This window comes from Lepisosteus platostomus, chromosome 4, assembly GCF_059453375.1.
Source record: "Lepisosteus platostomus isolate fLepPlt1 chromosome 4, fLepPlt1.hap1, whole genome shotgun sequence".
Taxonomy (NCBI): domain Eukaryota; kingdom Metazoa; phylum Chordata; class Actinopteri; order Semionotiformes; family Lepisosteidae; genus Lepisosteus; species Lepisosteus platostomus.
The window spans coordinates 588,745-605,913 of NC_142614.1; the positions used below are offsets into that span (position 1 = coordinate 588,745).

At 45.0% G+C, this 17,169-nt stretch overlaps 1 protein-coding gene across 2 annotated transcripts; it reads right to left on the minus strand.

Moving 5' to 3' along the window:
• Positions 1-5,380: 5,380 nt before the first annotated feature.
• On the minus strand, positions 5,381-14,369 carry LOC148672006 (prolactin-releasing peptide receptor). Of its 2 annotated transcripts, XR_015935627.1 has the most exons (3): positions 14,147-14,369; positions 7,096-8,829; positions 5,381-6,688 (listed from the first exon to the last, which is right to left on the minus strand). XR_015935627.1 is itself a non-coding variant. In XM_088627292.1 (2 exons), the coding sequence occupies exons 1-2, from the start codon at positions 14,326-14,328 to the stop codon at positions 7,686-7,688; spliced, it is 1,326 nt and encodes a 441-aa protein (XP_088483418.1). In that variant the 5' UTR covers positions 14,329-14,369; the 3' UTR covers positions 5,381-7,685. The 2 variants fall into 2 exon arrangements, 1 of the variants encoding a protein (XP_088483418.1); XM_088627292.1 differs by having other exon boundaries at positions 5,381-8,829.
• Positions 14,370-17,169: the final 2,800 nt, after the last annotated feature.

The window sequence follows — 17,169 nt, forward strand, 5'->3', positions numbered from 1 at the left end:
GCTTGTCTACCCCAAGACATATTTTCTGATCTTACAGTCTAAAAGTCCTTTCTTAGCAACAATATTGAATTATCTAAATTAATTAACATTTTTACAAAGGAAGGATGAACAGGCTGTATAAAGGCACAATATTAGTTGGTCTAATACAGGAGAGATTTCAGATGCTTCTTGTGCCCAAAATACTCAGTGGAGTGCAGACAGTTATTTCTGTGAATAATTATTGATGGTATAATAATGTAAGCTTGTTGCAGACACTTATGCTAGAGTCATTTAAAAAAAATTTTAAAACATTTTAAAAACTCAGCAAAGGGGACTCAGCTGCACTATTTACTCCTGGGTAAAATAAATGTTTTGCATGTCTTCCAAAGCTACAGTATATTAAAATTAAAATCACATTAATTAAGGTAACAATTGTCGCCATACTGTCTCTTTTGGGGATATTTGTGGAGGTCAGACTTGGGGATCTCAGGCTGTGCCCTGATTCTGGAGGATCTGCAGGCTTTATAGGTTAGTTAAAATCATAACTTTATGCACAGACTTGGTGCACTTGAGTTCTGATCAAGTGAGAGATTATTTATGCAGAAAGTCACACAGAGTCAACTGTGCAACTTAAATGTTGGATCTTAAAGCATTTAATCCCAAATGATCTTTGAATCACAAAGTCAGTGGTCACTGAAATGGATTTACTTACTGTGGCTTTAGAGTGGTGTACATGAACATAGCAGGGGTGACAAGGACTCTTCCTCAGGAGGTACAATCTAGCTTCACTGAGCCACCCTGAAATGGTCAAACTCATCATCATTTGTTCTACTTAACTTCTTGACTTCAGGGGTGGCCCAATTTTAGCTGGATAATTACCAGGGCTGGACATCTGTCCTAGTGTACAGTCCTCAAACACAGTCACACACAGACCTCCCACATAACCAGGAGGGTCCTGTAAGGACTTATTCCCCAGATTTCCAATTTCAGCTCAGCAATTTCCAACAACAGCAATCTGGCACATTGACAGCTCATCCCCTCTCCCTCATTTTGCCACTGTAACCTGACAGAGTTGCTTTGTTCTTTTGCAGTGTAATTTAGGGAGAAGAAAGGCAGCAAAGTGTGCTGAATGATAGCCACCACAGCCCTGATGATGGCTGCTGTGATTTACTCTTTGTCCCAGCTTGTTTTCTCAAACGCCTTTTCAGCTCAGCTCTAGTTGTTTGTTTAGTTATAGTTGTTAGAGAAAAAAAGTTCACATGATGAAGCTGCAGAGGAGTTTACTGATCCGTTGAGTTGTTTATGATCTGTGTCTTTTTTTGGTTGGGAGTTTATGCTGTAAAGGTCCGTCTGTGTTTGTTTTTGATGAAGATAATAATGATAATGAGTTTCTCTGTTAGACAACCAGCTCTAATTAGATTTTGAAGCTGCAGTGTGTTTGAATGCTACTTCACTTCTGTTCTCACAAGAGCTCCAGTCTCTTGTGTCTTCAAGAGCTTCGTCCTCCCCTCTTGTCGAGTTGGGCTGAGGCTGTACGTGCCGAGAAAGAAAACTGGTTTAGCGCAGCAGTTAGCTCTTATAGAGTGACAGGACCTCCTGTCTAACACCAAGCAGGCCTGTGACAGTGAGCTGCTTATCCTGTTGAAAAGTTGAGTTTGGAATATTGGCTGATGGGTCGGAGAGTCTGTTTAGGGTCTGAGGGTCCTACTGCATTCTCGCCTTAGCAGTGTTGGCCATTGATTTTGTACATGGATGCCATAATCACATCCAGTCACATCCAAGCAGCAAAGGAGAGCAAAGAGCAGCAGTCGCGCCTCCAGCTTCCCCTGACTGGAAGGTCACTGTTGACAACCAGAGTGGAATCGAGACCCCGCTTCCTCCAGCCCAGCCTTATGTAGAACAAGCTCACAATGGACTCTGCACTGGGCCACAGCCCCTCCCATATACATTCATCGTTCATATCCATATACTGCAGCTGAACTCAACACACAAGGCAGGACACAGCTAATTATGAAAAAGTCATAGATAATGTGGTGAACTGTTTAAAAGCAAACAGATTGTCAGTGTATGTAGTAGAAGGTGAAGTGTTTAAAACAAGCATTGTTAGGGTAAAATTGTATAATGGCACTGGTAATGTCTTGTTTAAAATGTAATGACAAATTTTGATCATCATATCATAAAAAAGATATTGGTGCTCTGCAATCAATTCAGAAAAGAGCATTTCTGAGCTTGAAGGAATTAAAACTGGGCTAAGTGCTGGTAAACTACTTGCAAACAAATGCGCTAAATGGGCCCATGCGATTTCTTACTAATGCTGTTGTGTTCCCATTAATTTAGAACAATGTTATTAAGTGGAACAGTGAAATGACTGTGCACACGTGTAATAAACTATTGTTTTAAACTTCAGAATTTCAAATGCATTTACGTCTTGGTTACTGTCAACATTGTTTTGCTACTATATTTTGTATTTCAAAAAGTTGAGCAGCATCTCAGATTTCATAATATAATTCTAGCTATTGAACTGTACCTGTATTTACAAATTATGATTGCTTCACCTAAGTTACCTTGGAAACAGACGTAGCTAATTTCTTATAATTTTACTATGAACTTGAACTTGATCAGTTTATTCACTATAGAGATGCCATCAGGGGACTCATCAAAGACACCCTTGGATTGCTGTGATCTCCTGTCTTTTCCAATTCTGCAGAGCTGTGCAGTTTGAAACAATTTAATTTTAAGTGTGAGAACTCAGTCCTAAGGATTTATGCTGCTCTGTGCATGAGAAGGAGGGCAGGCCAGGCGCTGCCCTACCATCCTCGTCTTGCTGCACATGGCTTGCCTTACTCTCCTAGTTTGCTTGTTTATTTTGTGCTTCATTTTTGTTACAGGACAAAAACATGAAAAGGCAAAGCAGAGAATGGGAATTACACGGGGATCTGTCTTCCTAAGTGCTCTGTCATTCCTCAGCTGTGACACCTGCATGTTGCACTGTAGTCTCACCACTCCGTAATGGCTCAATGCATGTCCACAGTTTGACAGCACCTCTCGTAACCCAGCCTGCCTGATGTTTCAGACATCACACACTTTATTGCCCTAACAGAATCCTTGTGGTTTTACTCATTTTCTTTTAAAGGAAAATGTGTGATGCACTCTTGTTGAGGTTTACTTTATCCCTGCCTTTTGCATATTATTATATATGGACTCGTTCTTCCAGTGTGCATGTCACTTTCATGTCCACAGTGTTGGTATGATTCAGTGTAATGAACCATCTGGATTCCCACAGTGCACACAGTCCTCAGAACCAACAGCTGGAGTACAATGCTGAACACAACTCATTTCTTTCTTCAGTGACTCCGAGTCTCTGATTCCTCAGATAGAAATGAGAGCCAGTAACTGTTATTGAGACACTAGCTCCTTGTGTGTCACTGAGAGCTTAATGTGAATTAACCTTGTTCTCTGAACCTTAATTAGATAAAATTGAACAATTCCAAATAATTGCACAGAGCAGTCATTAATTTGTGAGACGTCACATGGGGCTGAATTACTTTTTGAATCTCTCAGATCTGTAATTAGATTACAAGGGACAAATGCTTGAATTAACTCTTGAATGTGAAAAATCAGAAGCAGCAGCAAATGACCTGTGGCAGAGTCAGAAGGCCCATTTGCCTGTGTTTTGTATTAATTGCCAAAGCCGCTGTGGGTGATTTCATTGTTAATATTGTACAGTCATATAGTATCTCTTTTAACTCTGCAGTGATGAGCAACAGCCTGGTGTCTTGCAGCAGTTTGACAGAAGGAGCTCGTCTGGGACACAATGTGTTTTGTGTGGTTCATGTACTCCAACGTATGTGCTGTTCGTCGTTTAACTCATCAAGAAGTTTGCACTAAAAGATTCCAAAAGTTGGAATCAGATATTGTCCCTCAATTTTATTTCTCTCTTATGGCTATCCTGTATTTATTTTTTTGCTTTGAAATGTGCTGCTTTCTGTAACTGTTCCTTCTTTGTATTTTTTTTTTGCTATTCAGCAGGTCATAACTCACTGCTAATCTTATTTTCACTTCATTCTCACTATGTGATTTATATGACTAATTTCAGGCTTTGTCACTTTTTGGTGCACTCACTTATTTTCCTTCCCTTTAATTGGTTTGCTCGCTCTCCCACTGCCCGTGTGCTGCATTGCATGTGAATTGAACAATTAAGCTCTTCAGAGACCCATGAGTCGCTGCCGCCGCCAGCTGGGAGGACGGGCCCTGTGGGCTGGTGTGGGCGCCGAGATGCTGTGTGAACAGAGGAAGGCTGTCACGCAGACGTCACATTCAGCTGCTGGCCTCTTGCCATTGTGAGTTTATGGTTTTCCTCACTGACACATGTGGAGTTATTGATTGCTAAACTGGCATAGCAAAACACAGCTCTGGGCAGGAATGCATCAGCAACACAGCTGGGAAGATGGAAAAGGCCTACCTGGATGAGATGACTGTGCCCTGAGTAGCTCAGGATCCTGGTGCTGCCCTTTACAGGTGGCCTTGCACCCCTGCAGTGGTGAAATTCCAGGGGTTTTTCCTTTTATCCCTGACTGAGAGACTCTTGTTAAGGATCAGAGCAGTGGGGGCCCAGCTGTTGTCTTCGAAAATGACTCCTGGCAGCAGGACGACAGGCAGAGGGCAGCCCTCCAGGTCTCCCGAGCCAGAGGAGCACTGTGCACTACTTACAGCACGACTTTTCATGACTGATGCCCTGTTTGGACAATTAATAGGTAAAAGTTCTCATTAGCGCCTGTCTCTGTGCATTTAATCAAACTTTAATTTCCAATTGCTTTCAATGTATTTGTATGCCGTCCTGCATATAAACACTTTGGTATATTTTCAGAATTCACAATACTTTATATGCACATGTGAACATAAGACAGTTTACAAAGAATTTTAGAAGCTAATCGATCTGAGGATCCAGCCCAGCTGTTTCTTGAAAGAAGGCAGAATGTCTTCATTGTCTTCATTGTGAAGCAGAATTCACCAAGTGTTGGATTGTTCGCCCATTAATAAGGAACATGAGCTGGGTTTAGACCGTCGTGAGACAGTTTAGTTTTACCCTACTGATGATGTGTTGTTGCATTGTTACACAGACAAACATGGCTGACTAGCCTGTTCCAGAACTTACAACTCTTTGTGTAAACATACCTTGTGTTGTCTTTTTTTTCAGAGATCTGCTGCATAGTTTCCTCCTATATCCTGTGGCTGGCTTCATCTATGCCATGGTGGAGCATTGACTGTGTTTTTTTGTTTCATCAAACACTGTATAGGCAGCTACAAAAATAGATGAAAATATCTTTCACGACTGAGTCCAGACACAAAGGGCTGTGTGCAACACTGAATCACAAGACTGTGAGGCAGTTAACATGTTGAAAACTGATCATTTTATTTACAGTTTGGCACATAAACTGAAGCAGAAGTTTCACATTACAGGTTAAATATTAGTTTGCAAAAACATTTATATATACAGTACATACAAACAAGAAACACTGAGTTTGTCAAACTGACAAAAGACACATCAAGTTAGCAAAGCGAAATTTGGATGTAGGTACCCTCTTGTCTTATAGCCAATGTCCTGCATTTTGTCCTTTGTAGCAGTTGTGAAGGTTAGGGAGCTGGTTTGAATAACTGTGTTGCTTGTGACTGTGTTTTTCTGGGGTGATAAAGGCGATTTCTGCCTGTGTGATTTCCAGCGGGACAACAGTTTTCTCTGATCAGTCAGAGTGAGTTTCCTCATTTTTCTGAGATGGGACTCATCAGAACAAACCGGAAAGCTCAACATATCCTCATGTATCCAAAAAGAGTTGAAACCAAAGCTCAATACAGAAAGGAGATACTTTTCGTTAGTTTTAGTTAATAGAGAGGGTCTTTCAAACACTGAACCCCAGAAAGACGATGGTTGTGGGAGACAATAAAATCACAAACGTGCATTCTTAAAGCAAATGCTTTAATACAATGGATGAACTGGCTATAGCTCATGATCTGAATGATATTCATCTGAGGTTTGAGCTGCAGAACGTTTCCAGTTCATGTAGCAGCATATTGGATACTATTACTGCTGATAGCAGTATTGACAGGCTAGAACTCAGACCACAGACGATCACACGATCCTTTAAGCACATTTGTGCAAAAAAGGCAACAGTTCTTGATGGCATCTCAGTTTTTCTTTTAAAAATGTGTGCCCATCTCTCAGAAGTCTGCTGTTCCTGTGCCGTGGAAAAAGGCAATCATGAAAATGTCCTGTCCCTCAGAAAAAAAACAATTATAGACCTGTAGCACTGAGTTCCATTGTAATGAAATGCGTAGAAAGAATTATGGTATCTATGATCTGCTCAGAAGGTGAAACTACTGAGTCCATTTTAGTTTACATATAAACGCAGATGAGGCAGCAATGTTGCAATTAACAGCAATATGCATCTTGGTGTTAACCTAGCTGGGTGACTCAGGTCAAGAGTGTTTGCTCCAGAGTTCAGCAGCGCCTGTATTTTTTACAAAGATTAGGAATATCTAGAGTGTGGAGAATATGGTAGTTTGATAATTTAACAGTTCAATTAAAATCACCAATCTTGTCCAAACACTAGTGAAGGTTATGGGAGTGAAGCAGCACTCCTCCTTGCAGACAGCTTTTGAACAACCCATAATAATATATAATTTCTTAATATATAGCACTTTTCTGGACACCCTCTTAAAGCGCTTTTCAGGTAATGGGGATCCCCTCCACCACCACCAGTGTGTGGCCCCAGCTGGATGATGCAACGGCAGCCATAGTGCGCCAGTCCGCTCCACACACACCAGCTCTCAGTGGGGAGGAGAGCAGAGTGATGAAGCCAGTTCAGAGATGGGGGTTATTAGGAGGCCATGATTGGTAAAGGCCAGGGGGGAATTTGTAAGGTCGTTGGGGTAGCACCCCTACTGTTGTCGAGAAACGCCCTGGGATTTTTAATGACCATGGACAGACAGGATCTCAGTTTTACGTCTCATCCGAAAAACGTAGGTTTTTTTTACAGTACAGTGTCTCCTTCACTATACTGGGGCATTAGGACCCACACAGATCACAGAATGAGTGCCCATTACTGGACCCTCTAATACCTCTTCCGGCACCAGCCTTAGTTTTCCCAGGAGGTCTCCCATCCAGGTACTCCCATCCAAGTAATTTTTGAAAAATTCTAATTCTGAATATCAACTTCTTCCCACTAGCAAACATTGTATGGTTTCCAAATGTAGATCAGGTAATTACAAATATTCATTTGTTTCCTTATCTATTAAAACAATTTATACACATAAATGGCAAGGGTAAATGCAATTGTTTCAGTATAAACAGAGGTTTATATTTGATATAAACAAATATAAAGTTTCATATATGTAACTACATATTGTAACGTGTCATGACTATGTTGTAACGAGTTCTGCAAGTGTAATAGATGTGATGTGTGATGTTTTGTGATGTATTTAGATGAACAGATTTTCCCCTCAGGGACTATAAAAGTTAATCTTATCTTAAATCACAGCAAGTGAGAAAATGCACATGAAAATGGGTGAGAGTAGAGTCTTTTCAGGATGTTGACTGCATGAGAGATAAAGAGCTGATCAACACCTGGAGGAGGCGCGAAACCTCCACCTGTTCTTCCACTCTTCTGTCCTAGGAGAGCGTACCTGAGACAGGGTCCAGCAGGCTCGGCTCACAGCGGGTTGTCCATGTTGCAGTCCAGGTCACGGCTGTCCCTGGGCAGCGGCTCAGACACCAGGCTGAGACAGGTGGCGTTGTGGCGGGAGGCCCGGAGGGACAGCAGGCTGCTCTGGCGGTGCCGGGCCGGGTGCAGGAGGTGGCGCAGGTGCAGCCGGAACTTGTGGTGCAGCGAGGCATAGATGAAGGGATTGTAGCAGGCGGAGCTCATGGCCACCAGGTGGCAGGAGACCTGCACTATGTTGACGTAACGCTTGCCGATGATGCGGAAGTCCGTGTCCAGGTCACGGATGAGGTTTAACACCTGCAGGGGCAGCCAGCACAAAGCGAAGGCAAGCACTGATGTCACCAGCAGGGTGAAGGTCTTGCGTTTCTTTTTGTTCCACTTGGCCTGGTTGGGCTGGGCGGCGCCGGGCACGCAGCGGTGTCGCAGGTGGGCAGTGATGGCACAGTAGGAGACAGTGACGGACAACAGGGGGATCATGTAGGACATGAGAAGCATGAGGCAGGAGTAGAGCAGTCGTAGGGTCTCAGCACCTATCCAGAACTCCTCACATACCACCAGGTTGTGGCCAGCGGGCCGCAGGTCCAGGTAGCTGGTGTGCAGAGTCGGAGGGGTGGCCAGAGCCAGGGACAGCAGCCACACTCCCAGTGCCACCAGGCCACAGTAGCGCAGGGGGATGCGCCGGCGAATTGGGTAGGCCACCACCACGTAGCGGTCTACGGCGATGGCAGTCAGTGACAGCACTGACACGTAGACAGTAGAGGCCTGCACCAGCGGCACCAGGTGACACAAGAAGTGGCCGAAGAGCCAGCCTCGTGGATCAAAGGCATAGGAGGCCGTCAGGGGAACGCAGCTCAGACACATCAGCAGATCACTGGCTGCTAGGTTGCCAATGAAGAAGTTGGTGGCATTGTGGAGCTTCTTGTCAGCCAGGATGCAGGCCAGCAGGAAGGCGTTGCCCACGCAGGCCACTGCCACCAGGAGGCAGTATAGCGGCACAAAGAGGGGCTTGAAGCGCAGGAGCAGCTGCAGTCCAGCAAACACATCCAGGGGGTCTGTTCGGTTCAGGGGGCCTCCTCCCAGGGTGCTGTTCCCACTGCCCAGCCCCTCCGTCAGGAGTGGGTCCATATCTGTCCTGCACAGCACACAGGGAGACAGGCAACCTTGGTATTTGCTTCTGTCGCTCGCAAGCCACCCTCCATAAAGAGAGCAATTCCCCCATTTCTAAAAAAGATCATGTTTCTTTAATGTCAACACAGATCCAATGGCATATGAAGCATAATATTATTATATTACTATAAGATTTTGTGTTCTGCAGTGGTGTTGCTTGTGTTTTGTATGGCAAGTTTCTGGTATTTTTGTTTGGCCTTGGTGGCCAAGTCATGGTGGCCTAGTATCTCTAAGGGGATCAAACTATGACAGCTAGACTGATGGGGCAGATTTTGTGCAGAGGTATAGGAGGGCATCAGACACAGGGTGTTTTTTCATGAAATATATGAAGTATAGCATGTATTCCTGTTGTAAATTAAGCCATGGTGTCATAAGGCCCATGTAGGAGCTTGAGGTTTTGAGCAGTGTTCATACTGACGTGCCCTGCTTTTCCTGGGATCATGCTTTGAGGAGCCCTCTAGCTGCAAAGTAACTAAGGATTGTCTGGTGTAGAAGAAAAAAAAATCTGCCACCATTATCCAGTAATTTGCAGTGGGCACAGCGTTTAAGCTTAATTTATCTTGGGGCTCCATCTGCCTGTGCCACACTGTGCAGCAAACCCACACATCCTACTGTACACACTCATGGGTCTGCAGGAGAAGGAAACACACTGATTCACATCGGGGCAGTTTCCAAGGGCTTTCACCTGTGCTCAGGTAAACAGGCTGGACTGGTCTGGACAGCTGTGTCTGTGCCAAGCCTACACAGGGGCTGCTCTGCATTGCCTTGCAAGCACTTTCCTTGTCATCAATAAAACACCTTGTCAATAAAACAACATCAAAGAGGCAATGCTGTGAGGCAGAAGCAGCTCAGTGTGAAAGCGACTAGACAGAAAATAGAGCATCCTGCCTGCTGGCTTTGTAAGGTGTAGCTCACTCTGGATAAGGCTTTCATGCCTCCATTACAAAACAAGCCTGAAGCTCCATCTGAAGCATATTATTCTAGTACTCGTTGGGACAGGACAGGCTTTTCCCTAAAGCTGGGAGCTGTTAATGCCCAATCAAGCCATGAGCCCTGGTTCTACTGATGTTGTTGTTTAATTATCAGGAGACATCATGGTGGCACATGGTGGAATGGTACAGGATGAAGGTGCAAGAGTTAGAGACAGTGGAGAGGAGGAATTGAGAGAAAGACAGATACAGAGAGAAACACAGCATACTGTACAGTAAGAAGACAATGACAGAGACAGTAAAAGTCAGACTATGACATAAAGATGAAACTGGTTTCTGGCAGTTAGGTCTACAAGGGTACAATGAGACCTTGGCTGCTGTAAGCACTGCACTATATTACCATCCAGGGTTCAATAAATCACTAGCCCCTTAGCCTAAAAAAGGTTCATATAACTTAGATGATTGCAGCCAGGGAGAAAAACGTCTGCCACGGGACTTCTCTGCTCGTCTCCTGGGCAGTTGGCTTTGTAACCGACTGCCACGCGTAGCCCAGAACAGCATCTCAGCACCTTCTCGCAGTCCGAGCTGCTGAGCGACTGTGATTCAGCACCTTGTCCAGATCTCAGCCTGGGGGGAAGGGAAACCCAACCCATGGATGAGAAAGGACACCAGTTGCTTTGTTTTTGTCATTTCAGCCGTGCCCCAGAGCCCCAGAGCCCCAGAGCCCCAGCTGTGCCTCAGAGCCCCAGCGTCCCAGAGCCCCAGCTGTGCCCCACAGCCCCAGCTGTGCCCCAGCTGTGCCCCAGAGCCGCAGCTGTGCCCCAGCTGTGCCCCAGAGCCCCAGCTGTGCTCCAGAGCCGCAGCCATGCCCCAGAGCCCCAGCTGTGCCCCAGAGCCGCAGCTGTGCCCCAGAGCCGCAGCTGTGCTCCAGAGCCGCAGCCATGCCCCAGAGCCCCAGCTGTGCCCCAGAGCCGCAGCTGTGCTCCAGAGCCGCAGCCATGCCCCAGAGCCCCAGCTGTGCCCCAGAGCCGCAGCTGTGCTCCAGAGCCGCAGCCGTGCCCCAGCTGTGCCCCAGAGCTGCAGCCGTGCCCCAGCTGTGCCCCAGAGCTGCAGCCATGCCCCAGAGCCACAGCCGTGCCCCAGAGCCCCAGGCAGGGAGTCCCGTTGCCTGGTGTGCAGTAAACAGCATTAGCTCAACACTGGAACTGCAAGCTGCGTGGGCAGTACCTCCTAGCAGGACAGCTGTGCGTGTATCATTACCCTCATTGCACCTTTCCTTCCTTATCATTTGCAAACATAAATCTTTATCACACTCAGCATGTGTCATGTTACACTTCTTTTCACGCCTATGCACCATGAAAGTGCCTTCGCACTTTTCTTTTTATGGATTGTGAACACAACATTTCAGTTTACGCGCATCATCGCCTGTCCTTCGGATGAGACGTAAAACGTAAGACGTAAAAAGGTCCTAACTCTCTGTGGTCATTAAAAATCCCAGTGCATTTCTCAAAAAGATTAGGGGTGTACCCTGGCCTCCTGGCAAAATAACCCCCCTCTCTGAACTGGCTTCATCACTCTGCTCTCCTCCCCACTGAGAGCCGATGTGCGGTGAGCGTTCTGGCGCACTATGGCTGCCGTCGCATCATCCAGGTGGGGCTGCACACTGGTGGTGGTGGAGGGGATCCTCATTACCTGTAAAGCGCTTTGAATGGAGTGTCCAGAAAAGCGCTATATAAGTGTAAGCAATTATTATTATTATTATTATTATTATTATTATTATTATTATTATTATTATTATTATTATTATCTGTGTCTCACATATTTGATTGCACATCTAAAACATTGTGATGGAGACTCCTCGCTGGTTTCTGGTCTGTTGTAAAAAAGCAACAGTAAGTCAGTATCTGAGACGTTAATCCCTGTCACTCGACTGTGATCACCAATGCTGCCCATCACAGGCAGACAGCAGGCAGTGAGATCTGCAGCAGGTAAAGGCAACACAGTCTCAATGTGGATTCTCAGACATTTGGGACCTGTAGTCTCTTCAGTGTGCTGGGAAATTTGGTTCGCAAATTTGGGGAAGCAATAAGAATTTCCTTGCATCTCCAGTCTGTCCTTTTGCCAACCTGTACCACTGGGCTTTCACGGATAAGTACCCTGGCTGCAGTGTACGCCCCTGGGCCAGGAGGTGATACACAGCTGCCACTTCCTGTCTTGATCTGCTCACATTTCAGCACTGAGGGACAGCTAGCCTCCCACCCCAGCATGTGAAGGGCACTGACCCCCGCACACACTCTGCTTGGGAGATGGACATACTGTACTGTGATACTCAGCTTGTGCACATACAGTATAGCATTTAAGTTGTTTCTCACTTACACCTGTGCACAGTGTATTTGTATCATGTATCAGTTTACTGTGCCATAATATCTTACAATGTCCCTTGCACCTTGCCTACCTCTGTGTGCTTTCACTTGCCTTTCCCAGGACTTCCCACCCAGCCTTTACCCTGGGAGAACAGGGCAGCTTCAAGAACACAGCTGATTGGCCCTGATGAAAATCACAAGGGATGAAGGTTTTTAGCTGCTTTATCCTAAGCTGCTTTCTTATTTGCATTATGAGTTCTTGTACAACTGAATCTTAAAAATCGAATTTTACTTACTCACGTTTTTGCTTGAGCTAATGGGTTGGCTATTGTTTTGAAGGGCTCTGCTACACAGGCTGATATGGGGGCCTCTTCTTCGGTTTGCAGAGCTAAACCTCCTGTAGCATCATTATCCTCTGGCCATTTCCACAGTGGAAAAGCCTAGCAGTCTCGATGGAAAAGTGCAGGCATGAGCTGTTCATACGAGACACTTGTGATTTAAATCAAATCCAAGTGAAGCAATCTTGTATCACAGCTGCACTCATCTCAGTGCGAGTCGGTGTTCTGACTCTGTGCTCACTGGCTGCTGCCTCATTAATGCAGACTCAATCAGTTCTAATATACAGCAATCAGCCAGACAGCTTTCTTCACAGCTAAAGGAAAAGAAACTGTCTTTGTCAGAAAATCTTTTTAGACCGCAAATAATTTCCTAGTTTGTTTTGGGGAGAAAATAGTGGAGAATGTGATACATTGCAATATCTAAATTCACCACGCAATAAACAATAGTTTCCCTCTTATCACAGTAAGCCACTGAACTGGTGAGTCTTGTCATCCAGCTGAGACACTTTTTGACTGGATTGTTTTTTTGAATGTGTCTGATCTGCCACCAGTGAAAAGCCACTGCACACCAGGTTCTGGTCATAACCATGAGGCAGCTATGCAGCAAGCTCATCTCTTATGACTTTTATAAATACATTTTCCAGTATTTATTTTCCTGTTTTGTTCTTTGTCAGCTGCATGTGTTTTACACATGCTGTTTGTCTTCTTTAAGTCTATTTGCCAGTAAAATGACTGTCCAGCAGAAGAGGAGATGATGAAGGAGCTCTTAGCTCTTATGCAAATGAAAATGATGATTTTTTTACATCACTGATAACCTGATGCTTGAGCTTCTGCTCATTTCTTGACAGTGCCACTGCCATTACCAGCAGTTAAAGTACCGTATATCATGAATTAGAAGTACGAAGATGCTTTACTTTTTTCCCGCAGAGCAAGTGACAATCTCTCCTGTCTGAATGTCAGCCTGAGCTGAAGCCTTTTTGACTCAATCTGAAGTGTCTCAAGTGATGCTTCTAAAGATACACCTGACCAGCCCTTGTGGCCAGAGACGCAGATGAGCTGGTTCCACCCCATCTCACAACAAGCACAGACAGTTTTCTAATGAACTATCACCAAGAGCTCTTTAGTGTCTCGCTTTCTGAGAAGCAGTTACTTGTGCAACAGACCTACTAGCACTTGTGAAGCCGTAGTGAAGTGGGAATCAGGAAAGGGACATCACATACAGACACTTTGAAACATGTGGTCTATATACAATCTATGTAATATTCACTTTGTAACCCCATAGACATTAAATAATACAGGACGATTTTTTATCAAATCAAGATTTGGTGTATGTCAGTTGTCTGTTTATCCATTTGTCTCAGTGTCACACAAACGTAACCATTACTGAAAAAGGTTTAAAATATGAAATTCACATATTTAAAATAAATAATTTCAAATGTTTTTAAAATAGTTCAAAATGTCTCTTCACTTATAAATGTATATTATTAAGAAAATATTGCTTCTTTTTGCAGTAGTGAATTTAAATACATTTAACATTTTTAATGTTTGATGTATTGGAAATATTTATTTTTTCCATCAATTTTAAAGCAAATCAATCTCCCTGTAGTTAAAATGTCCCCTGAGACTGTGAGTGGCTGAGTGAAGTGGCATACCTGTGCTGCAGGCAGGGGTCCCAGGACGTTGTGAGGGGTGCAGTCTGCTGAGGCTCTATGGCGGTGCTGTGCTGGGCTGTGCTGGGCTCTTCGCAGCTGTGATGCTCAGCGATGCTCAGGGCTGGTCTGTCGGCTCTGGAGTGTGTGCCTCTGTGCTCCAAGGGCTGTGTTGCACTCAGCATCAGGACCGGCAAGGGAGTGAGGCAGTCTGGAACAGCCTGTCTCTTTCCAGCACCCCCTTCCAACACCTCCTCCTTCACCCCCACCCAAACACTCTCCGCATCCGTTCTTAACCCTTTCCATCCTGCCTGCTCTCCGGCAGCCCCCACTGGCTCTGAGGACCTGTCACTGCATGCACACTGCGTGTGTTCATGTGTGTGCTTGAGCAGTAACTGCGCACTCACCCTCTCCCAGGTTTTCATTATTATTTCAAACAGCAAAGCACGAGGAGAGCTCAGCCTATCCATGTCCTTCGTTCCACCCTCAGCCCTGGATTATCTTAGCAGCCCTGGTCCTAGATGAGCCCCCTCTTATTTGTCATTTCTAATGAGATCTTAATTAGAGAGGATTACAGGACTCTGGATTTAAATGTGTTCTCATTAAGATATCTTTTTAATGATATTAAATAATTTTTGCCTTAAGAAACGTAGTGGGTGTTGAGCCACAAAGACATTGAGAAAGCACAACTCTGTCCAATCTGTCCGCATCTCTTTAAAATTGCCATTGTCCTGTAATTGTCTGGACAGCCCTTGGTTCATTACCAATTAAAGGGGAAAAACAGGTTGGAATTACACTATATCCTCCACTTCTGTATGAAAGTCAGGAAATTTGCAACAGTTTTATGTAGGATTACATTGACATGCCCCTAAAAATTTAGGCCCAGATTTATGACAATTTGTCCAGTTATTTTTGTTTATAAAGCCACCCTAGGCTCACAGCTGTGAACCCAGCAGCCACAGGGAGGAATGAGGAAGTGTAGGCATGTTCCTCCCGGTCACCCTGAAGCCTCTCTCACATCACAGGCTATGCAGCCCCTAGCAGGAAGTTCAGCACTCATCGATGGCACCGCAGGCCTGATGGCTCCTGGGAATCACAGGGGTCGCTGCTCACGGAGGATCTGAGATAACCTTGGCTGGCTCATCCCAACCCGTCCTTTTGCAGTGCTCAGCCAATGGCGTGCCCTCACTTTGGGAACCCCAGTCATGTGACCCAGGCTCCAACCTGCTGCCCTGCCACCTGTTGAATCACTCTTGAGCCCCGTCGGTCACCCATTTCCAATCATACTTTTGAGATGTCTGTCTGTGCAGCTCTGCCAATTTGGAAGTCTGGGTATTCTGCCTGGTTAAATGGGTTTGTGCGTAGGACATAAACCTTGGTAAAACTCCCTGCTTTTCCATTAGCAGCTCCCATTCTATATCTGTCACTGATCTCTGAGGCCTAGGTAGTTGTTGCCTGTAGGGATCGTGTGGCCTCCAATACACTCGAATGGAAGTAGATTCCAGAGTGTGCATCCTTGCTGGTGGCTTGTGAATTCAGTATTAGAGATTACTGTCTAACAGAAGACTGGGTCCCCGAAGGAGCTTTCGCTAAGTGTCTTTCCTCACTCATCTCCGCTCACCAAAGGAGAGGGGATCATTTTTTCTTTGGGTTCATTAATAATTACAGAAGCAGTTATTATGGCCATTAGTTTTATGCAATGAGAACCTGATTGTTCAGGGTTTCATAAAAGCATGTGTGCCCAGTGATCAGTGCCATGGTAATTAATTCTTTCCTATTCACTGTATGCAACCTTTGTCACACAGCGCTGCACTTACTTTCTTTTGAAGAGGCAGTCGTTCCACACAATGAAAATAGCTCAGATATTAATTTTAGCAAGTCAGTGTCCAGCATTATTTTTTGTGACCTTTGTGTCATTTTGTAGAATAATTTGTTTCAGGTAAGAGCTTGGAAGAGTAAATAGACACGTAATTCTGTCTTGATGTATCTGAGAACTGCAGCTCAGCTACTGAGAGAGCCTTCTGTAATGTCTGAGAGAGGACACATCTCAACCTGTTCATGGGCTCCTGCTCACTGACTGGGCCGGTCATTCCACTGATGTCTCCAAGTATAATTTTTTTTTATTTTACTTATATTTTGTTAAGTAACATTGTACATAATAAAGCACACACACACTGAATTGAAGGAATGCACATTTACACCAGTGCCATTTGACCTTTAATTTTGCATTATTAGAAAGCTTCTGTCAGTACTCAGACAACATGTAGAAAACCATCCAACACCTTGTCTCACAAGATGTGATTTTACTCCAATATTTTACAGCATTTGAGCTTAATTTTTTCACTCAGAGAAAAATGTTGTTCTTTAAGCAGAAAGGTGTTTAATGTTTTGATCATTAAATACAAATTGCCTGAATATCGACTAAACACAAGATTAAATAAAGTGTAAAGTTTTATTGAAATCCATCTATTAAAAGTGTATTAGGGTGTAGTGTGAGCAGTAAAATACTGCCGACGCCCCCCTCAGGACCCCCGCGCCTGAGCAAACGCAGCTTGTTGCTGCACAGTTGCATGATGGAGCAGAATGAAAAGCTGAAGGCCTGGCGGTGGGGAGGGTGACGCTGGCAGTGCTCACACCTGTGCCTGCAGCAGACTGCATCTCTGTTGCATCCGCACCTGTAAGATGATTGATTGGTGGTCCCTGAACTGGGGGCGACTTCAAATAAAAAAAAATAGTGAAAGGATGGGGGGAACAGGGGGGGCGCAGTGGGAACATACCGTTGCCTCAGAGCTCAGCGGTCCTGGGTGGAATCCTGACTCTGTCTGGGTGGAGTTTGCACGTTTCCCCCATGTCCTCCTGGTGCTCCAGGTACGGAGGAAATGTGTGTGTCAGTGAATCCATGTGAGAGACTGCTTTGTCTGCTGCACGCGTGCCACAGGCTGCACAGCTTGTGGGGGTGGAGGGGCAGAGCGGCTGCCTGCTCCCCCAGGTGACTGGCTAATTCGGCACATCTCATTCAAGCCTGC

What these genes read in the sequence shown, in the direction of transcription:
- LOC148672006 (XM_088627292.1), bottom strand. Translation starts at nt 14,328, where the DNA reads ATGCTGAGTGCAACACAGCCCTTGGAGCACAGAGGCACACACTCCAGA. An exon ending in GACCCCTGCCTGCAGCACAG is followed by an intron (nt 8,830 to 14,146) that starts GTATGCCACTTC and finishes TGTGCTGTGCAG; the next exon opens with GACAGATATGGACCCACTCC.